Source organism: Passer montanus, unplaced genomic scaffold (assembly GCF_014805655.1).
Source record: "Passer montanus isolate IOZ18808 unplaced genomic scaffold, ASM1480565v1 scaffold4, whole genome shotgun sequence".
NCBI lineage: Eukaryota > Metazoa > Chordata > Aves > Passeriformes > Passeridae > Passer > Passer montanus.
Genome location: NW_024368818.1, coordinates 888,802 through 912,453, shown reverse-complemented (window position 1 = coordinate 912,453; position 23,652 = coordinate 888,802). Strand labels below are relative to the sequence as shown.

The window sequence follows — 23,652 nt, the reverse complement described above, 5'->3', positions numbered from 1 at the left end:
CGAGTTGGCGCCATTTTGAAGCCGGCAGGGGGACCGGGGCGAGCTGCGGAAGGGGAGGGGGCTGGCGGCGATTGGCTGCGGCGGCGGCGGCGGCAGCGCCTCTCCGAGCCCGGAGCGGCGGCAGCGCGGAGCGGACCCGCCTGCGACCAGCGAGGCGAGGCGGCTGCAGCGGGGTAAGGAGCGCGGCACCTCGGCCGCGGGTACCCCCACCCCGTCCCCGCTCCATTTTCCCTTCCCGGGGGCGTGAGGGACGCCCGCCCGGACCGAGCTCCGCGGCCAGCGCTGGAGGCGGACGGGGAGCAGAGGGGGAGCGGGAGGGCAGAGCTCCCCCTGGCCCGTGGTGGAGCTCCCCCTTCCCATCCCCCTCGCCCCTCCGCGGGGCTTCTCCCCTCCCCCCTTTTCCGTGGCCGCCGTCAAATACTAAATTTCCCCCCCTCCCGCCCGGCACCCCGGGCGATGGGGTGACCTTGGCTGGGGTGCGCGGGGGCCCGGGAGTCACCCCCTCGCCCCGGTGGCCCGGCGGGCGGTGTCGCGCCCAGCGCTGGTGGCTCCTCGCGGCGCGAAGTGGCGGGGAGGGGGGGCGGGGAGGCTGCTCGCCCGTGGCTATGAGTGAGTGAGCGATCTCGGCTTCCCGGGTGTCCCTTTCCTCCCTGCCCGGGCGTTCCCTGCCTGCCCCGGGCAGCCGGCCCGCTCCCCGCTCCGCGGGCACACGGCGCTCCCGCCGCCCCGCGCTCTGCTGCCCGGGCTGAGCGCGGGGACATCCCCGTCCCCTCCCCGCCCGGCTCGGTCGCTCCGCGCCGCACTTCGCAGCGCTCCTCAGCGGGAAGAGCTGCCGGGGACCGCGGTGTGCTGGGTCCCTACTTGTGTGCGAGCCCGGTTCTTTCATGCTGGCTTAGCTTTTTTTTTTTTTTTTTTTTTTTTTTTTTTTTTTTTTTTTCCCCTCCTTTTCTCTTCTCTTTTTTTTTTCNTAGGAGTCTTCTTGAATGCCGAGTACTATGAAGATGAAAGTAACCTAAGCCAAGGAAGGGAAAGTGCATTGCTGAGGCACATTTTTTTTTTTTGTTTTTTTTTTTTTTTTTTTTTTTTTTTTTTTTTTTTTTTTTTTTTTTTTTGCCCCCTTCCTTTCCTCCTCTTTCTTTTTCCCTCCCACTTTGCATCAGGCTCTGTTAGAAAGCGCTCGAGAAGGGAGGACGGGGGGGGGGGAGCTGTGGGGGGGCGGTTGCCGCCGCCTGGTAGATGGAAAACTATGAATTTTACATCTGAATTGCCAGATGGGGAATGGTTAATTTATAGGTTATGTATTGTTTACGTTCAGAGCCTCCGGTCAGGAATTTAGGTCTGTAACTTCATCCTGCTACAAATAAATCACTATCTGTTCTTTAAAACAAATCAACAATTAATGACGGTGAACAGTTCTGGAAAATTAAACTGCAGCAGATCAGCTCGTACAGAGCTGGATTTTGTCTTGAAAGCCTTTTTCCGACTTTTATGCTTGCTTGCTGCGCGGTTGCTTTCTGAGAGCTGTGATTATTTAGTTAGGCGTTGTGTTTTCCCATTTAGCACAACTGCTGAAGCGTTCTCGTGTTGGTCTTTGTTTTGTGCTTGCCGGGTAGGTGCTTTGGCTGTAATTGATTTCTCTTCGCTGTGGATGGAGTAGAAGGAGCGTTGAAAATTTGAGTGGCTTTATAGTTGAAAATGAGTGTCAAATCACGTTTTGCGAAGGGAGTAAGATGACATGGGTTCTTTCAGGTTTTACCCTTTCATACTGATGGAGTTGTTCAGTTTTTGGGTGCGAGAAATTTTGCCGGGTACGTTTTGTACGTACTGTAGATGTGCTAGATACTATACTGTGTAAAATAACTCCTCAAAAAGGAGTGAAAGAGCTGAATGTATGCCATGCTCAGACCACCTGAGAGAAGACTGACAGTGACAGGCCATCAGGTAAGGTGGTTTAGCAGAAGTGTGTGTATTGTGTTTCATCACAGCTTTTGAAACGGTGCACTGCTGGAGAAAGTAGTTTAGTACTTTAGCACTTCCATGACATCTTGTGTCTATGTCTGAAGCAAGGTTGAACTTAATTATTGTAGGGTTGGGGGGGTTATGATGTGTCTGGGTGGGGTGTGGTGTTTTGTTTGGGAATTTTTATATAGATACTATACTGGAGTATTTGCCTATGCATTTCTTGCACCCTCTTTACTAGCTAGTATACAGTTCAGTTTTTGATGAAACAACTAAATAAAATATGTTGAGCACTTGTATGCAACTTCTTTTTTCTCTTGTAAATAATGAATTTAGACTTCATCTGACTTGCTTACTTATGGACTGAATTTGAGCAAGTCACCTAAGTCATTATTAAGCTGTAATTAACCATATAAAAGCCAACAGTAATTGCTAGCATTTGGAAAAGCACAGTAATGAAATATGGGCATAACCTCAGGCATTATTAATTTTTATCTGTAGAACAGGAGGTTCTGTTACCTCCTGTACACTGGGAGAGATGCATTTTCTTTTGGGATATGATGCTCTCTACGGGGCTTTCAGGTTATGCCTTTTTCCTCTCTTCCTTCAGTCACACAATTTATAGTCTCACAGAAGAGTAAGAGGGTGTATGTGTGGGTATGAGTCTTCTGGTTTAGTAAAAGATTTTCATTTAAAGATGTTTGGTGTTTTTATTTCTGGTGTTTTTTATTGTAAAAAATGGTTTTTATTTCTTTAAACCTGCATTGGGAGAGGTGATAAGGACTACTTGTTGCACAAAGGAGAATTTTAATGGGAGCAACAAATAAGAAAATGTGAAGTTGAACAGTAAAAGCATGCAAAATTTGAGATGGAGGGAAAATGTGATACTCATTATTTTTCCCTGTCAGTTTCACTGTAATATCCCTATCCCTTTGTATTGTTTGCCCCAAATATTATGCCAAGAAAGAGGAAGGTATGCCTTTCCTACTGCCTTCAGAGAAGTTCCTTCAAAAAAGGAACTTCATTCAAAAAGTAGTTGTGATATGTGGAATGTTATCTCACCACTTGTCAGTATCATTCTTCTTTTAACAGATACCTAAAGTAATGGTGTTTTTACTCTTAGCACAAAATGTCAATACTGCAACCTGAAATAATCTTTGGATAGACTGAGAGAATATTGGATGCTTTCAGTCAATTTTGAAACTAGGTGGTAAGGGAAAACAGAGGAAACTTTTAAAAGGTGTGTTAGTGTGATAGTGCTTGGTGGTGAAGTGTGTTAATTTTCCAGATCTGTAGACCCTCTGGATGGTCTGAACAGCACTGACAGATCCGGGAAGGAATCAAGGCTTTTAAAGAATTGTAAAATATATGCTTTAAAAAAGAGAATATTTTCTTTCCCTCAGAGATTGAACATCTAAAAGTCAAGGCTATGCATGTATATAAATGACATACCTCTTGCTTTTCCATTGGTAGCCTATTCAGTTGAATGTAGTCTTGTAGAAAAGCTGAGGTGTTTTTTAATCTGCTTAGCTCTGTTACTAAGAACAAAACTTAATATAGTTCTGTAAAGTAAAAATAAGAAAAAAATATGAAAAGTGAAGTGTATGAATGAAAATTAACTTTGTTGTTTTAGGGAAGTTAGTGGTTTGTTTCAAAACCTCTTTGGAACATTAAGGATTCCACAATAAAAAAAAGCTGTTTATGTGAATATTTGCTGTAACAAATCCAACTTGAAAGAATTCAATGAAATCCAAGTAATATTTTCATTTCTAAGAATCAAGATGTTAACACCTCCATTCTTTTGAAAGGCTGTTACTGTCTGTCTCGGTGTATACTGCTTTTCAACCTTTTCTAAAGTGTGAAGAAGTCCCTGAAGTAGGTTCTGAGCATTAAGACCTCTGTTACTTTGTCCCCGTCTGTGGAATTTACTCTTTTGCATCCAACCCCAAGCACTGTAAAAACATTCTGCTTGTTTAATACTGCCTGATCTTTGGTTCTATTTTTTCAGCTCACAACAACTTAGGTATTAATATGCTTCAAGAAATAATAAAAAAGTGCCATACCTCATTGGGAACAGATGGGGATGTTTGTACTAATCATCTTGTGTCTGTCACCATTTGTACGGGAGTACCATAACCAGGGATCAGGACCCCATCTGGGCTTTTCTAATTCAGACCCTGTTCTTTAAAGATCGGTTCCAGACAATACTAACTGTGTGTACTTTTTCTCTGACTTAATTAGGAATCCTGGTGAATGTTTCTGCTGCTGAAATTAGGTGCTTTGCTTTCATGCTTTTTAATGGACAAAAAAGACATGAAGTTAGCAGTCAAAAATGTTCTTGTCTTAATTGCTTCCATTGTAGTCACCTAAACTACAAATTCATAGGGCATAGAATGGTCTGGTTTGAAAGGGACCTTGAAGATTATATAGTTTCAACTGCCCTGCCATGCACAGGGAACCTTCCATTAGACCAAGTTGCTCAGGGCCCCGTCCAACCTGTCCTTAAACTCTTCCAGGGATGGGCATCCACAAATTCTGTGGGCAGCCTTTTCCACTGTCTCACTACCTTCAGAGTAAAGAACTTTTCCCCAATATCTAATCTAAACCTACTCTCAGTTTGGAGGCCATCCCTCTTGTCTTGTCACTACATGCTCTTGTGAAAAGTCCATCCATCTTTCTTGTAGGCTCCCTTCGTGTACTGCAAGGTCACAGTTAGGTCAGCATGAAGTCTTCTCTTCTTCAGGCTGAACAATCCCAATTCTCTCAACCTTTGCTCAGAGAAGTGGTCCATACCTCTAATCAACTTTGTGGCCCTTCTCTGGATTTGCTGCCTGATGTCCTTCCAGTGCTGGGGACAGGAGTCTGTAGCTCTTTTAAAGAGTGTTTGATTCAGCTAAAATGTGATAACTGAGGAAGTGCCTCTTGAGAAGGTGGTTGTCCACTACTTCTGCCAAAGCAGTCTTGAGTTGTCTCTGAGACATCCCAGTATATCCACATTGTAGTTCGCTTCAGTGTCAAAAACCTTCATCCTGAAAGTCTTAGAGAGAAAGGGAACCAATAAAGAACTACTGAAAAGAAAAAAACCAACCAACCAAAAACCTAAGTTACCCACAGTAAGTGGAAACTGCTTGTGAGGAAGTCCTGAAAAAAATTAATCTTTGGATCACCTTGAGTTTGACTGTTCACTTCTGTTATTACTGCTTTGTTGCTTAGATGTACATTCCAATGAAGGTAATCAGATTTCTATGAAATCTTTGTCACCACGTATGTTAGGTTTTTGTTTTTAACAAAAAATAATTGAATTGTTATCAGTTACGAGAATTGAGCAGGAGACACTTCATGGAAACTTGTAATTACATTTAGGGATTTTTTTTTTTCATTTTCCTGCATCTGCCTATGTAAAATTTCAAGGACTTTTCTTGGGGAAAATTAATGTACAGAGATGCTATCACATTAGGTGGGATATTTTCTCTGGTAATTTTGTTGATTTTGTTACTTGGCAGCTCAGGATGTAGCATTATGTGTAGTTCCTGAGCACAGAAACAACGTGTATGGAAGTAACTGTAGCTTTTTGTGTCATCACTTTGTGAAAACTTTTGTGAGGGACTAGGTATGTGGACAGTCCAAGTGCCACCCAGTGCTTTTCAAAAGTCTAAGCGAGACAAATTCACTTAATTCATGGTACAGAATAAAGTCTACATTTGCTTTTCTTCCTCCGAGCATGAACTGGTCAGAATAAGGCTGTAACTTTTGCTTTCCTGGCTTTTCAAAATGAAAGAAAGAATAAATAAGCCTATGATAAACTCTTCAAAAGAGTTGTGAGGAAGTTTTTCAAAGGGACAACAAATAGGAGGTGCATTTTGTCTTCCATTTGCCTAGCTTGGATCATGCAGTTCATAATTCCTTCAGTTACAGAAATGCTTCCAAGAACTAAGAAGAAAGATTTTGATGCATGTACAATTTTTGGGAATAAATATTCTGCACTTTTTTTTGATGACTGGTTGATCTGTACTTTGAGAATGTGAAGCACTTCGAAAGTTTTCCCCAAAGTTACAAAAAGCTTTAAAACAGTATTAAAATTGCAAATTCATTTTAAAAATGGTAAACAGTTTAAATTAATTTTTGTCCTTCTAAGTATATATTATGGTAGTCTTTAGTTATAATGTGTTGGGGTATTTTCAACTCGCTGTGTTTAGGAATTAGAACTGCATATCAAAGTCGGCACACATATTTTCCAAAAGCTCAAAAGTGTAAAATGAATTGACAGGGGACTGTGGGAAGGGAGAAGCATATCTAGTAATTTGAATGATTGAATGTCACTTTGGGATACTGGAATTCATTCCTTCTGTCAGTTTCTTGTGATCCCAGGCAAGTCTGTTTAAAGCAAACTTCCCACAAGAGCTTATTAGTAGTACATTGATTTCCTGGGAGACAGGCTCTAGACCTGGACTACTTCAGCTTGGCTCAACAGATGCTTTAGTTTTAGATGCACCGCTGGATAAACTGGCATACTTTAAAAATTGTGTCCTAAATTCCTGTATAAGCAAAATTGGTTGCTAGTTCTTAAATTTCAGTCTATATCTTGGGTTAGTAATCTATGAAATGAAACAAATACTTATTTTTATGAAAAATTAGCAAAAGTGTTGCAAAAACAAGTTAATTTTTATGGCACAGTAACTAGTGTGCCAAATTTTATGGCACGCTAACTAATACAGTCATGAAACCTTACAAAAGCCCAGTAAGAAATTAAATCTCTTCAGAGTGTGGCTTAAATAGAATGCAATAAGGGACACACATAACATTATAAGGAGAAAAAGTTGAATAGCTTCTTTGCTTTGAATGAAAAAGAAATCCTGTGGCGTGGAAAAAAAAGTAGTGAAGGATCAGGTATATCAGCTTCTTTGTGTATATTCTCTTTAATATTGTATAAGAAACTTTAATTCTGTTTCTTATCTCTTTATAAGTGATTTTACAACTATTTCTGTGTTTTCATTCCTTTTTAAACAAACATAGTAAACAAATTCACTGCATGGATGTGCTTCTGTCAGTCTTTAGGTTGTAACCTTCAGCTTTGTATCTATGACTAATTGATGGAATGCTACTAGTAGCAATGCATTTCTCTTAGCAGCTTTATGTGGGGTGAGATATGAGAGCTTTTCTTGCAAGTATTTGTTACTGGTAGAAGGGCAGTGTAACGTGGTGTTTGCACACTGCATGCTCTGGAGAGGACTGACATCTGCTGGGGCTGGATTCCCCTCCTGCCGGCTGCAGCTGATCTTCTACTCTGGTCTCTCTTTAGTGACTTCTCTGCCGAGTTTGTCCTCATGGGCTTCCAGTCCTTCGTTGTACAATGTACTTCCTCTCTCACCTTCTTCAACACGTCTTAGGCTTTACAGGATCATAGAACAGAAAAGGTTGGAAAGGACCACTGGAGGTCATCTAGTCCAGCCCCCTGGCTCCAGCAGTGTCCCTGAGAGCACGTTACTTGGGACTGTGTCCTCATGGCTTTTGAGTGTCTCTGGGGAAGGAGACTGTACAATTTGTCTAGGTAGCCTGTTTCAGTGCTCAGTCATCCCTATGGAAAAGGAGTTGTTCTTTGTCTTCAGGTGGAACTTTGTGCATCAGTTTCTGCCCGTTGCCTCTTGTCCTATTGCTTGGCACCACAATAAAGAGCCTGGCTCCATCCTCTTGATGCCCTCCCTTCAGATACTTACGTATCTTGTGCATTTTAGGAACCTCAAAGCTGATAGGGTGTGTCAGCTGTGGTGTATGGCAGTAGGGTTTTGTTTGTTTGTAATTTTTTGTGTGTTTTGTTGCAATTTTTTCCTTTTTTTTTCCTTTTTCTTCCCTCTCTTATTAACTTTGCTTCTTGGTTGAATGCCTTTCCTGTAACCCCTAAACTTTCTAATACCTTTGTCTGATAGAGCTTGTTGATCTACCCAGTGGAGTTAGTAGAAGTGTGTCCAAACCTTTCAGCTGTTTCTATGGTAAGCTGAGGTTTTTGTCTTAATTAAGACAGACGACTCTTGAACTGAGAATCTGGCTGAGGTGTCAACAAATCCAGCTTTTTGTGCTAAAGAAACAGCAACATCTGGCTGTAAGCAGACAGGTGGATTAGTGATAGCTTCAGCTGTCAGCAGGATTTACCAGATGTGTTTGTTAGTCTGGTTTGGCTATGTGAACCTTCCAGCTTCAGGGGAATAAGGAGAGAGCAATGAACAGTTGTGACTGTATGAAAAGTTCTTGTACCTTTAAGTAATAGGTAGAAACTCTCTGAACTGTTGTATCATGATTGTATGCTTACAGTCATAGTGCAAGCAGCTATATTTCTTTATTAATAATTTCCTCCTTTCAGTTGAAAACCTTGTCCTTTTAAAATGAATAAGCATTAGTTTCCTATAGGTGTTACTTTTGTCCTAGTGGTTTCTATTTATGGAACACAATCCAGTGGGGAGTGTACACAATTTTTCATCATTGTTTTGGATTTGATTTTTTGTTAATGCTCTCCTGGGTAGGAGGAGAGGTCTTCTTGGGGATTGGATTACAGGGTACTGTGAGGCAGTGATCCAATCTAGCAAAATGAGGTCCATGTCCTTACTGCATAGCAGCACAGATCTGAGCTGGATGGAAGCACAGCCCACACAGTGATGCACGCCATGAGTTTGTCTGTCACTGTGCAGCAACTGTGGAACTGTAGAAATTCTTGAGCTGGAAGGAACTCATAAGGGTTGTTAAGTCCAACTCCCTGCTCCACACAGGACTATCTAAAACTAAATCATATAATTAAGAGTGTTGTCCAGACACTTCTTGAACTCTGTCAGGGGTGCTTGATCACCTGTCAGTGAAGAACTTTTTCCTAAAGTCCAATCTGAACTTCTATGCAGCTTCATTCCATCTGCTTGTGTCCTGATGTAAGTGATGAGCTGCAACTGAAGGATAACTAAATATTAAACAGAAAACGAACCAGAGTTTGTAAATTTACTGTCAAGAAAATTGACATAGCTGTACATATGCTTTTGTTTATACAAGAAGCAGGACTAAAATGTATTAATGTATGTAAATTTCTGAAAGTGGGATACAAAGAAGATAGAGAAGGACTCCACTCAGTGGTGCCCAGTAATAGATCCAGAGGCAATGTGCACATACTGGAACACAAGAGGTTCATTCTGAATGTTTTCACATGACAGTGGTCAAGAAGCAGCACAGGCTGCTCTGGACATTTGCAAGGTCACTATCCTGGGAGATCCTCAAAAGCCGTCTGGATGCACTCCTTGGCAAACCAGCTTTAGAATCACAGAATGACTAGGTTGGAAGAGACTTGAAGATCATAAAGTCCAGCCCATGTGCTAAACACCTGAACTAAACCATGGCACCAAGTGCCATATCCAGTATTTTTTTGAACACATCCGGGGATGGTGACTCCACCACCTCCCCAGGCAGACCATTCCAATATTTTATCAATCTTTCTGTGAAAGAATTCTTCCTAATATTCCAACCTATATTTCCCCTGACACAGCTTGAGACTGTGTCCTCTCGTTCTGTCAGTTGCTGCCTGGAGAAAGAGACCAACCCCCACCTGACTACAGCCACCTTCCAGGAAGTTGTAGACAGTGATAAGGTCACCCCTGAGTCTCCTTTTCTCCAGGCTAAACACCCCCAGCTCCCTCAGTCATTCCTCACAGGGCTTGTGTTCCAAGCCCCTCACCAGCCTTGTCGCCCTGCTCTGGACATGCTCAAGCATCTCAACCTTCTTTCCTAACCTGAGGGGCCCAGAACTGGACACAGCACTCAAGGTGCAGCCTCACTAGGTGACCCTTCTTCAGCAGGGAGATTGGACCAGGTGGTCTCTAGAGTTCCAGTCTCAACCATTCTGTGAAAATTCAACCCTATTCAACCCCATAGGGCTTAGTAATTGTAAGGATGAATAATTGCATTAGAAAAAGTTACAGGAGTCAATATATTATTGGCAGAGCACATACATGTTGGATGAGTGTTGAGGCGGGTGTCAAAGATAAGTTAAGACTTAAAAGAATCTTCAGCTTTTTTTTTAGTGATCTTACTGATAGATCCTTATATGACAGTAAGTGACTGGATTGTGAAACTGTTGCTGGTCCTTGTGGTCTTATAACGCATTTAGTTCACCTGGTTGTAGTATGTCTTCATCTAATTTCTACTTTGTGATCAGTTATGGGTTCTTTCTCTGTCTTTAGAGATACAGTTATTTTTTCAGTCTGCTTTTCTGTCCCAGTTTTGCAGAAAGCAAAATAAAGTATTTTAGCTGGGAAGAAAAGCTGAACTGATAGAAGCCATCTGGACAGACAACTTCTATTTGTAAAACACCCAGCTGAATGTGTTTTTGGTACTAAGATTGCTATATGCATTTATAATATAAGTGTCTGTTTATAATTCATGTTGATTAGGAGTGGATGCACTGTTGTGTAGAACAATATCTGACTTTGCAGTTGAATACCCATGATTTTCTTAGGTCTTAAGAGTTCAATATATCCCACTAGCATTCTTTGTTTGATCTTTAGTAATTCTGTATAAAATAATTTGCAGTGAGATACAAAGCATATAATTTTGTGTTTTTTAACATTATATGCAAAGTTAGGAATGGAAGTGCATCTCATTTAGGTATAGAAATTCTAACTTGTTACAAAAGCAACTTTGTAAAACTTCACAATGGTCAACCAATACATAATGTCATTTTGCTTCTGTGGTAGCGTACTAGTATTTTTTAAAAATTTTATTTTAGTTACTTATTTTATTTATTTTTAGTATTTTATTTTAGTTTGTAAATATTCTTAGTGTTGGGTGTTTTTTTTTTTCCTTGGGAGGGACATTTTAAAAATTTTTATTCTTAACAAAAACCCCCAAAACAAAACGAAAAACCAGTGAAGTTTCACGGAAAGACTCAGTAAAGCACTTTTGCCTTAAAAGCCAAATAAATGGTACACTAAAGTAATACCAAGTCCTCTTTCCTCCCAAGGGGCAACACAGAGGTTAAACTTGATTTGAGCCTGATGTCTGTGTGTTGTAGTTGTCTCCTGCTTCCTGTTACGTTCCTCTTCTTTTCCTCATGGATTCCATGCCATTCTTGCATGTTTTTTTTCCTCTGCTTGTGTGAGTAATACAGCTGTTAATCATTTGAAATTATGTATTGCAAGGTATCTGAGATTTCTGTGACTGCTTTTTGAAAATAGTTAATGCAAAGAGAAATAGTAACTCCTGCCGCTTTTTCCCCATTCTTTTCTAGAAGCTGGAGGAAGGAAACAAATAATTCCTGCCTTACTAAATCTTAAAGTTACTTCCCTGGTAAAAGACAGCTGTGTCAATATTACAACCATAAACCATTACATCCATAATATTGTGGAATTTTGATACTTAGGCTAATTGTCAGTTCTTCTCTTCTTATAGAGTATCAGGCTAAGAACTTCCAGTGTTTCTGGTGATTCTGGAAAAATAATGTTTTGTGGAGTTCATGGTCTGCTTTTCAAATGTACCATATGAAAGCAAGGGGCTAATCTCTGCATATTGATCAAGTTGTACCAACCATATTCTATTTGGATATTTTGTTTCAGATATTGACAAGAAAGTAATTCTTAAATTTTAATTAAAAACTAAAAGTCTGCCTCTCATGATCAGTTTTTCTTCATTGAGCTATTTATCTTCAACCTTTTGTCTTATGTGATTAATTTTCTTTGGGCGGGATCTCCTGGTATTTGTGGGATTTATGGCAATTTCTGCCTCTTATCTACTTACCCTCCTGGCAGTCTCTTTGGTCACCTCTGTGCTGTCCTCATGTAATAGACTTCATGGGTGCTTCTCCTAGTTTACACTATCTGGGTGACAGGTGCTGGCAGCTGCACATAGTATTCCAAGCTAGTTCTTCCCAGTACCTTGAGGTGGGTGTTAGCTGGTGGAATTTTGGATTTGTGGGCATTGCTTTGTTTATTTCTTTCACAGAATGGGTCAGGTAGGAAGGGACCTGGTCCAACCTCTCTGATCACAAGCAGGCTTGCCCTAGATCACATTGCACAGGATCGTGTGCAGATAGTGCTTGAGTATCTTCACTGAGGAGAGGAGGTTCTTGAAGTACCTTGTCCTAGAATTAATGCTGGGTAGAAGAATCACCATGACACTATAACCTAGACATTGGCCCCTCTTTAGACCCTGTTGTTTTCCCATTATATATTTTTTTCAGAGTTAGTTTGTATGTAATTGTTTAGATGTTCATATGCAGTCTTTATATTTGCAAACATTTCTGTTGCTCTAAACTTTCAATGTTTTACGGAATGACAATATCATCCATCTCTTCATCTATGATTTCCAATTTAATGCTTCCATAATAAATGATATTTGGTGCAAGGAAATTAATGATTGTTTTATCGTTTGGTTCATAGATGAACCAAACACTAATTATCCCAGGGTAATATGATAAACATAGAAGTTACATTTATCCCTGTTTTTGAAATTCTGACTTCAGCATGCAGATTTTTTCTTAAACTCTCAAAATATTACTGATATCAAACTAGTGCAGCTCTAGTGGTAGTTTTATTACTTTTTTTTGCTCTGCATTAGCAATGGGAGTGCTGCTTTTATTTTCTTGGAGTGTACCTTAATTTTTAAAGTTAATTTAAATATTTTAAATTGAAGGGTACCGCACCTTAATTTTTAAATACCTTTAAAAAGCTTTGTGGTCCACAGAGGTTCGTGAGTTCTCGGATGGTGCCTGTGTGATTGCTTTGATTTGAAAATGTGGAGATTGTAAGTGTAGACACAGTGACATCTGATTAAAGATACCTGTTACCAGTTGTCACAGGAAAGTTTTACCTGTCATTTCTTTGAAAATGGGTATTCAGCTGATTTTATAGGATACTTCAGTAACTTCTTTCTTTACAGTCATTGCTATACAGCAGTACTACCTTGTTTCTAGCTACTGAAGTGCATTTTTTTTTGTTAGGTTTATTTACAGTGGATATCTCAATTTGCCTTCCATTTTATCTTTATTTTTGTATTTCCTGGTCTTTGTGGTAGAACTGTCCTGTTTTGAAGGCTCTAATTGCTACTTAGAACTTTACTAAGTCATTGTTGGAGTTTATGTAGTAGTATAAAAACTTTTCTTGGACCCCAGTCATGGGTACAAAAGCTTAAAGCTTAATTTTGGTCTTTTGGCACGGACATTGCCTATGACCCCCCTGTTGGAGTTATGTACATCAGCAATTCACTTCTGTTTGAACCCTCTGAGGACTGGTCATAGTTTGTCTTTTCTTAAGATTTTGTGTAGTGTGCTTGAATAATGTGACCACCTAAGGAATGTTTTCCCTAGTACTTGGCTAACTGACAAATATATTGCAGATGTCTACTTTATTAAAATCATATTTAGTCAGCCTACACTCTTCTTTCTCTAGCAGATTCTTTTACTATTGCACTCCAGTTTTTTATCTCTTTGTAATTTCTTTTCCTGCAGCCATACACAGAAATAAACCGTTTTAATTCCTGCAGTCCTTTTTACTTTTGTGCAGAAGTGTGAAAGTGGAGATCTCACAATAATAAGTCACTTTTATTTTTCCTTAGGTTGTTGAATGGTTTAATGGTAAATTCTTTAATTCTTTTATACAGTTTCTGATAATTTTTTTTTAAAATCTGAGTGTGTTTCAGTGAAAATGCTGTTTCATAAATGGCATTAAAAAGCGGCAGTTTTATTAAAAGAAAAATGACAGCAGTAACATCTGGAAAAATGCTGAAACTTAGTTGGGTCACTTACATTTTGTGGAAGCTGCAAGTGTCTGCAACACCACTGGAGAGAGCTGTGTGCTGAGATAAGTTGGTACTGAATACTTTCTACTTGCTAAATCTTTGGGAGGCTTACTTTAAGGAAGTTTGAAAAAAAACTTATCAGTGGAAGTGAGGACTTGCCTGGGATCATTTGCTCACTGATTGTAACTCTGTTTAAGTTGCTTTTGGCCCTTTAGTGGGCATGTGCTGATTTTGGTATCATGTGTTAATCTTTTCTTCTTTGTTCGTTTCTGAATCCTCTAAATCCACTCTACATTGTGATGATGTCTCTTCTTTACACAGTTACCACCTGCACATCTTTTCATTTTCCACAAAGTTAATATGTTAATAAAGAAACTTAATGTGCTTTGTTGTATTTTCTGGTGTAAGTTTGAAAAAAGTATTTCCTAATTTAAACAGGTTATTACTTATGTATGACTGTCAAAGGATTGCCATTAATGACATTCTGTAGTGAAACCCAGTACTTTTTATGTCATTTGTTGAACTGAGAGTGTCACTTTTACTATAAGGTAAAAGTCTTTTTGGTCTTCATTCCAGAAGACATTTAATTAGTGGCTTCTGTAAATTCTTCCTGTAACAGTCCTTACTATGCTGCCTTACAGAAATGGGAAGCTAGCATTTTATTGATATTATGGATAGTACTAGTATCTTGATTTAATGATAGTTAGGTAAATAGTATAACATGATACATTTCTATAAGAGAGTGGAAAGTATTAGTCTAGGCATTATACCTGAATTGGTATGAAGAATGATCTGGATTTAGGTAAGCACCTTTGGTCCAACACACTGAAGTTTTCTGTTTTATTCAACAGCAAAAAGTTAATTTCAGCTTGCCAAATTTCAGCTTGGACTGGCTTTTTATAGCCAAGTTATAACTCCCTAGCAGTAGATACATTATGGAAATAGGTTTAGTTTAGTGGCAGTTGGATAATGCAAGTCTCTAACGCCAAAATCACTTCTCACCTTGATCAATTATTGTCAATATATGCCAGCCGGATGTAAAGAATTTCTGTAAATGACTTAAATTATGTTATTTGTGTTTTATTAATAATACTAATGAAGTAGAAAGATGCCTGCCTCTCCCAATTCTGTTAAGTTGCTGAGTAATCTCTTAATTATATCTTGTTGCATCTTTTGTGGAAATTGAGTCTTGACAAATTTTTTCATACATCCTGTGTTGTTGAAACAAAGTTAGGGATCTTCAAGTATTTGTCATGGTTTATATTAATTCATGCAAGGATGCTACCCACTGAGGGTGCAGACATAAAAATGCATAAAAATAATAAAAAGAAATTACAAACTGTGTGTTGAAAAAGGAATAGATATTTGGAGTGAAATCTGTAGTGCGATTTACGAGATGGAAAAGATTTTGCTTCCTTGCAATATCCCATGAGACAATTTGACAGTTTAGGAAAATGTTTTTGCATCTTCTAAACTGTTTTTGGATTGTTAATGGAATGGCCTGTGACAGTAAGAGGCCACTGGTCATCCTGCTTGGTTGTGGAGAAAGTGTTGATGAATATTTGCCAGTCCTTTTTTTTTTGGCTACACTTTCTTGTTGGGGTGGCATGAACTGTGGAAATGTATATTTAGTTCTTTACACAATCAAATTTTTTTCCATGTGAACCACTTATTAAATTCACTTGAGCTTCTAATACCTTTGTGAACATGAGGAAAGTGTTATTCTCACTGACATGTTAAAAAAAGTCGTGCAAACATAAATTTAGAAGTATATATATTAGCCTACATAAATTTGATGTATGCTTTCTTAGATTTTTATATACATTATTAAAAATATCTCAAGAATAGCTATAGAGATTATGTATCTTCAGTGAAGGTTCTGAAAAATAATGATGATAGAATTTGCTAAGTTGATTACTGTTTCTGGAGATGTTCTAGGTCCTCATGTTTGGATTCTGGATTTTTAAGAGGATAGTAAGGCAGGAGACAGACTTGTGAGGAATATGGGTTTGCTTTGCTAAAGTTTGATTCATCACTTGGGTAAGACTTCTACAAAACTATCTGGATAGTTTTGTAGATCCACTATGTGGATTTAAACACATGTATAGATCTCTGGAAAGTCACTGTTGACACATGATGTCTTCATGTGTGTTAAGGCACAGTTTGTTTAATGATTAGCACAGTTAATTAAATCACCATAGGCTATGTAAACTGTCAACCAAACAAAATACAATTAAATGGAGTGTGGTTTAAGTCCCCCAGTTAGATCATTGACTTAGCATCCTCTAATGATATTTATTGACCTATGAAGTATATTTGCATAGATACTTAATATGCAAGATATCAATCCATGTTTTATTTGCATTAATCACAATCTGTATTTTAAAGTCTTGTGCAAGTAGTATATGTGAAATTAAAGCTGTTCATAAAGTTATCTACTATGTAGAAAACATCTGAATGTTTTAGTAATATAATGGCCAGTAGACTTAACTGCAACTGAGTAGCTGTTGGATGCTACTGATTATGTGCAGAACTCATGTGTAGTTTATTTATTGGAGCTTGACCAATTTTGGCAGTGGTACTTATTACTAATTAACTCTGTTCAGATTAATTGATTGTTCCCATTTGTGGTCTGGCTGATAGTCATAATTTTACATTAAATATGATCTTTTGATTTTTGTCACATGAGGTGAATGACTTGTTAATCCATCCTAATCTAATGTCCAATAAATGTATCTTCCACTTTTTTTTCCTGTTCTTTAGTTTTCCTGTTGTCACTGTAAAAAGGGGTATGTGTTTTGTCATCTTTCTTTCGTCTGTACTAGTTTCTTCCACCCTGCCTGCCTCTCTTATAATTTAGTTTTTAATTTGTCATGCTATTTTATACATACTATTTTTCAATATACTTCTACAAACTGTCTCTTGGTTCCTGACTTTAGGTCTTTGAGATATTACAATTGCAGTGGTGCTTCTGTGTTGAAACAAGCAGTTCCTGGATATCTTAAGTCCTACTGTATCATCTCTGTGTGTACAAAGAGTAGGGTTTGTATTTTAAATGCACTATTAGCTTAAAATATATTTATTTTCTTCATAGTTTTTGAAGACTTAGCTTACAGTACTGTGTAACAGAACTGAAAAAAAACAAAGTCTGATTGAATAATGATTTTTATTCCTATTTGTTGGGACTTCAATTTGTTAAATATTTGTTCAAGTTTCTTGTGACATCTATCTCCCTTCTATATCCTCATATAACAGCAGAAGCAGGACACATCTAAGTTTTATGTGCTGAGATGATTCTGCATGGTGCAAAGCAATTCATGATCTGAATTGCTTTCTTGCCTTAAAAAAGGCATCCATGTGAACATTTTCCTTTTTCATAGGATCATTAAGGTTGGAAAAGACCTCTAAGATTGTTAAGTCCAACTGTTAACCCAGAACCATTGTGTTCTCCACTAAACCATGTCCCCAAGTGCTACATCCATGTACCTTTTGAACACTGCAAAGGATGGTGATTCTACAGCTTCTCTGGGATGCCTGTTTCAGTGCCTGACCACTCTTCTGGTGAAGAAATTTTTCCTAATTTCAAATCTAAACCTTCCCTAGTGCCATTTGAGGCCATTTCCTCTTGTGTTGTCATAGATGACCTGGAAGAAAAGACAAATCCCCACATTACCACACCTTTTTTCAGGTAGTTTTTGGGGGCAGTAAGGTCCTCCCTGAGTCTCCTCTTCCCTAAGCTAAAGAACTGCAGCTCCCTCAGCCTCTGCTTATAAGACTTGTGCTCTTTCCCTTCCATTGGTGTATATGAAATAATCCTGGATTTTTGAAAACATGGTGGAGAACTTCTAAAATATCATTTGTTAAAAAAAATAATAGAAACTGTCAGCTGAGTCTGTTGAATTGCAAAGATGCTTTGAAAGAATTTCCTTCTTTTAAAATGCTTGTCATCTTAGTCTGTTTTCTGTGGCAATACACTGAATCTATAAAAATGAATTTTAAAAGCTTTTTGAAATTCAGTCATTGAATATCACATCACTGGCTTATGGATTTTTTTTTCAACGTGTTGTATGTACAGTTGGCCTTGAGGCTGTTGTTTTTAGCTGTTACTGTCTTCTTTTTCCATGGCAGAAATTCACTGAAACAGCTGATGTATCTAATGTGAAATCACAGAGACTTGCATTTGGTTAGAATCACAAAAACATCCCCCCCCCATAAAATCCTAGATTCTACTAAGTGTCTAAGTGTTCAACACAGGTTATTTTGATAAAGCTAGGTATGCACAGCTATATTGGCAGTCCAGAAGAACAGGAACTTCTAGCAGTGGAATATAATGAAGTTTTACTTAGGTAATTGAAGTTATAACTGTTGTACAAGTTTGTTCAGCATTGAATTTTATTTTTGTTTTGAATAATAGGTTTTATTTTCTGCTGCTTCTTTTGAATAGTTTTTGTTTCTCTCAGCATTAGAAGGTTTATAATTCTTTATCCTTTATGTTCTATTTTTAGAACCTTTTTAGAATTATTTTTGACCCTGTAAGACTAGCTGTATTAATTCTCTAGAAAATGAAGTCCTATTTATTTTTTTCTGTACTTCTGAGGGGGATAAGCTGTGTACATCCCTGTCTGTAACCTTGGCTGGCTGTTAGGTGCTAACACTGCTGCTCTCTCATTCTTCTTACTTAATGGAATGGGGAAGGAAATAAGACAAAAATTTTCATGGGTCAAGATAAATGCAGGGAGATTGCTTTCATTCTTCAGTAACCTTGGCAGCTGCAGGTTTTTCGTGTTTTTCTCACTTTTCTTCCTAGTAATTGCTGTGCAGCATTTTTTGTCAGTTTTTAAATACGTTATCACAGAGGCACTGCCAGTGTCACTGATGGCTCAACTTTGGCAAAGAATGAGTCCATTTTGGAGCTATCTGGATCTGGCTCTGTTTGCTATGGGAGCAGCCCCATGTCTCTTCCACAGGGGCTATGCCTTCAGCCTCCCCTGCTACCAGAACCTTGCCACATCAACACAATACAGATGCTCAATTTCATCCAGACCTTGGATGCTACTGAAGCTTAAAAGCTTGGTTGCATAGCCATTGGACATATTGGCTGCACAGTTGAACTTGACTGTAATGTATGAGTTTCAGTCTTTGAATTATTTTAAAAAGTGCTCCAAATGGGACTGCATCATCATTGTTCTAATCAAGTTTCCACTGCATTTGATGTGATCTGACAGCTATCCACCACTGGAAAATGGCGTTTTGTTCCCCAGTTCCCTTAGTTCCTGTTCTTTCCCTTGAGTTAGCTTTGATGCTTGTCACACGCTTTTCAAAAACAATTAGGCTTGTTTTTTGAGTTGGTGAGTTTGATTGGTCCAACAAAGCATCTGATGCTTTTATACATTCTCGGATTCAGGCGAGCAAGGCTCCCTTCTGCTGTGATGAGCTGTTAAAATGAATTTAGGTATAATATATAACATCAACCTATCTGAAAGGTAGAGTGTAATATCTATGTCAAATGTCAAGAAAAGTGAACTTTGTTACAATTTCTGTGTGCTTTTGAGGAGTCCTAGACTTGACATGGACTTGTCATGGCAGTGCATTAAAGAAATATAACGGGGATAAAAGTGGCGTCATATTTTAGTATTAGAAAAAGTTACTTCAATGAGCTTTGTTTCTCCCAGCTTTGTCATTGTCAATTTTTACTACAACTGCAAGCATGTGGCACTGTTCCACTGCTGGGCGCATGTAGGTGCAAAGAAGACAACAGAAGAAACTTGACTTGAGTACAAAACTCAACAAAACAACTCAACAGAAGAGTTGACTTTTGTGTATCTGTTGAAGTACATTGCATGTCATGCCTATTGAATGAAATCTGATTATGTTCATTGTATTCATGTTTTTCCTATTTACAAAAATAAAATTTGTTATACTGTATATGTTCTTTGCAAAAAAAAAATAAAAATTAAAAGCCAATGTAAACTTTTGTTTGGTAAATGATTAGGTGAAGATGAAGCAAAATCTGTAACTGATTGTTTTAATGAAATATGAACTGAAGAATACAAATCCCAGTACTTGGGATTCACAGTTCAGAAGAGTCATGACTGCTACAAGTGGATCATACTTTTAGCTAAATAAAGAAAAATATCAAGACAATGACAAAGAATTTTTTTCTTTTGTTACATTCTTCATTTGTAACTGCCCTGGTACAGTCTTTTTCTAAGATCCTGATTGTTCCCACACATGCCACCTAGCTTTTTCACCATCTTTTGTATTGATTTCTTTTATGTAAGTAAAGGTTTCAGTTCAGCTTCCTTCTCTAAAGCAATGAAATTCTGCATAATTTAGAGTGGATTTACATGGTAGTCTTCATTTGTAACAGTTTAAAGGGACTGAGAAATTAAGTAACTGAGTTATGTTCCTAGTTAGAATTCAGGAAGAAGATACCATTGCTTATCTGCAGTCTTTCACTTCAAAACTTGGTTTTAATGGCATAAAGGAAAGACTTGTATTTGGTCTGCTCTGTTTCCGTCTCTAATTTCATTGTCTGTCTGCTGCTTGTCTGGTAATATTGGGGAGTTAGAACTGGTGATGTGTAACAATTAACAGCTCTGGTGTTTAGGCTTTTTGGAAAATTGCATTTTCCAAAAGAGTAGTAATGAACACCAAGTCCACTTAAGAGGTCTGAATACCCAAGGCTAAGATCTATTATTACTAAAAGGTGAAAACAGATCATACAGTACAGTAAGATTCTTGGTTGCCTCTTTTTGGTGTGAAGATCAATGACATTGTGAAATGAGGAGTTTTAGCTTTTTTCTGTACTTCTTGAAAGCTTTGTTGTGTCATAGTATCTACCTGGATATCAAAACTGTCTCTATCTCCCACAGTATAGGTTACTGAAACCAATCAAAACAAATCAAAATATTTTGTCTTTTTTGTGTTCGTATGGCTTTGTTGGTATATTTCTAGTTGGATTTTTTTTGTCAAAGTGGGACAGATATGGTTAAGTATGAACTAGTTAAACAGTATTGTCTTTCTAATTTCTTTCCACAGTTTTAAAACCGTGAAATCATGGCTCATTCAAAGACAAGAGCCAATGATGGAAAAATCACATATCCTCCAGGAGTCAAAGAAATCTCTGATAAAATATCTAAAGAAGAGATGGTGAGAAGGCTAAAGGTTAGTAAGCAACTTATTTGCTTGCAGATTAAAACTTCTTGTAAAAGATGTTCAGTAATCCTATTACTGTATTTTATATCTGGGAGTGTTTTTTTTTTTCTTTGGGCTTTACCTTTTCTATGCATGGAGAAACTTGTGTGCTCTTGTGCTTTCTCTTCTACCACTTTCTTGAAATGGCTTGTTCAAAAAAGGTGTAAATGCATTTAAAAATCACAAATAGAAATGAGCTGCATTAATTTAAAATACTATTTAACTTTTATTTCAGCTACTATGCTAAGTCAGTATTTTCATTGTTTTCCAGTGTTTTCCTCTCTGAAAGAGAGTAATAATTTTGGAAATAATTTGGATATGTCTCAATACAGTCCTTTTATGCCTTCTTGCTCTTTGGTTTGTTTATAAAAACCTTTATTCTCACTATTTTAGCCTGTGTATGATAAAGGTACTTTTGTTATACTTCAGTCTATATACTTTGACTATACTTGCAGTCTTTGATATATTTCTGTCTTGAATTTCTTGACCGTTTTATTTGGCCTAAATGTACAAAAAGTTGGCCAGATTGGGAGGCTCATTTTGTTACTACAGTTCTGTATCTACCTGTGTACTCTCACAGAAAGGCAGGCCTGTGTTGTGCAGAAGGAATGCCTGCAGCTTGGGCTTGCCCTGTGAAACAGGAGAGAACAGATGTGGGATGGGAACCTTAAGTTTTCTGACAAATGGAAGAGCTTAATTTGGAGTTTTCTGAAGAAGTAGTTTTAAGTCATTTGGAACTATGGGTAAATGAACAAAACCCAATAAAATCCCAAAACACAAGGGTTGCTTTTCGTCTTCCCCCCAGTAACCTGTCTAGGCTTTGGGATTTTGGTTGATGGACTTCAGTGAGTATATTGCATTCTATGATGCTGAATGAAAAACATTTATAACTTTTCATATGAATGATTCCTATGAGAAGGAATTCTTTGTTAGCACTTGCATATTTTTTTCAGCTTGTGGAAATGCAGCGCCACAGTTCTTACTAATCCTTTTTCTCCTGTAGCTTAATTTCATTTCTGGCCTTGAATGTCTAGTCCCTTCTGTCATCTTGATCTGTCTTGCATAGTAAGAGGACCTTGTAGGACGTCTTGTGTTTCTTGTTGGTTTATTCTGGCTGTGTTGTTTATTCATTGGTACTCAGGCAGGGAAAACCTGCAGTATTTCTTTTATAAGAGGTTGGATGATCCATGCTACACCACAAGTATACAGAACTTCATTATAAACACAATTGCAGGTGCTAAAGAACAGTAGTTGATAATAAGTGAACTCTTAGCCTCTTGATTTCTCTGACTGCCAAATTCATGCAATTATTAGGAAAAAGCACTTTTCTGTGCACAAGCAGATATTGTGCTGTTTGTTGATAATGATATATTAATATAAATGCAAATTATTGAGAAATCTGAGAATAAAATGGAAAATATTCAGAGTGAATTTCTGTATTAGCATAACTTATGTTGGACATTTGATGCATTTTGAATTGATGCCTTCTTGTAGTTTATAATAGATTTGGAAAAGAGATGGAAGCTAAATGGTGACAGTTGTGAAGTAGCACTGAGGACAGAGAGAATAGACTCCAAAATAAACTCTTGGGAATGATGAATAGTGTGAGAAAAGCATTTTTCCACAGTTTCTTTTAATACATGAGAACCAAGTAATCATCTAATGAAATATTAATTTTAGACAAGCAGTCTAACAATACACTTTTATGTCAGTTTTATGTAAGTAAATTCCAAAGCTTGTTTCTGTGGAATGATATAGTAAAAGTTGAATAGGTTAAGAAATATGCACCACATCTGGAAGATGAAGCTCTAGGAGTATAAATTGTGGTGATCTGGGTGTGATTTCAGGCTCTGGAGTCCTCTTAACTTGTTGCTTTGCAGGAACCTGGAAAACTATGATAGAACAACTAGCTTGTTTTCCTTTATTTTTCCTTAAACACTGTGATGGATTGCTCTTCAGACAGGATGACTAATCTTTGTTGTCCTGACTTGTACAGATGTTCATGTTATCAAGGAAAAAACATGAAAGGTTCATTTCCAGAGTAGAAAAAACTTATACTTGTTGCAAGAAGTATGAAAAGACTACTTTTCATGGAAATTAAAACAGTTCTGACTTGGAAATTAATTAGTGTGTAAGGGCACCAGTGCACTTCAGGTGGTGAATCTTGTGCCTGACTGGGGAGGACTTTATTTTTCTTGCAATGGAAGTTATGTCTGCATAAGCTGCTGATCTTCTGTGCCTTTTGGTAAAGGATTCTCATATGTTTGAAAACTTTACAGCTTCTGTGATCCTAATTATGCAGAAGTTTGGAATTTTTTTGAGTTGGGCTTGTTGTTCCCTGACCAGTTATAGTAAATTTTTTGGAGGGGGAGAAAAACCCAACCAAACAACAAATGATAGAAAAGTAAAGTAGTTTGCAGTGCTGCAGGATTCTAGGACTTTACATTATTATTCTTTGAATAACATCTCTTCTTGCACTGAAGAAATAATGGGAGTTTTGGCTTTAATTCTCAGGATTGTGTAATTAAGTCTTTAGTATAATTTTGTTAATTTTACAAGAGCTGAACTCCTTAAAATCTGCCTCTGTGAGTTAGATAAGGAATTACTTTGTTTTGTCAATAAATTTCTCTCCCTCAGAAAGTTTTTCAAATGTAAGAATTCTCACCAACTAACAGTTACTAAATATAGCTTTTCCTGCTTTTGTTTTATTCAGCATGTTAAATATTTGGTGTCTCA

At 38.0% G+C, this 23,652-nt stretch overlaps 1 protein-coding gene across 4 annotated transcripts in view; it reads left to right on the top strand.

Annotated features, from left to right (window-relative positions):
• Positions 1-14: 14 nt before the first annotated feature.
• The window catches only part of PDS5B (PDS5 cohesin associated factor B), a 101,142-nt gene continuing 77,504 nt past the window's right edge, over positions 15-23,652 (top strand). For 2 of the 4 annotated variants that reach the window (XM_039718382.1, XM_039718381.1), the window contains exons 1-2: positions 28-173; positions 20,761-20,886. In XM_039718382.1, the coding sequence (XP_039574316.1) occupies positions 20,779-20,886 (108 nt within the window). In that variant the 5' untranslated portion in view covers positions 28-173; positions 20,761-20,778. Of the gene's footprint in view, positions 174-20,760; positions 20,887-23,652 lie in introns of all 4 variants that reach the window. The other 2 variants (XM_039718380.1, XM_039718379.1) reach the window with 2 other exon arrangements.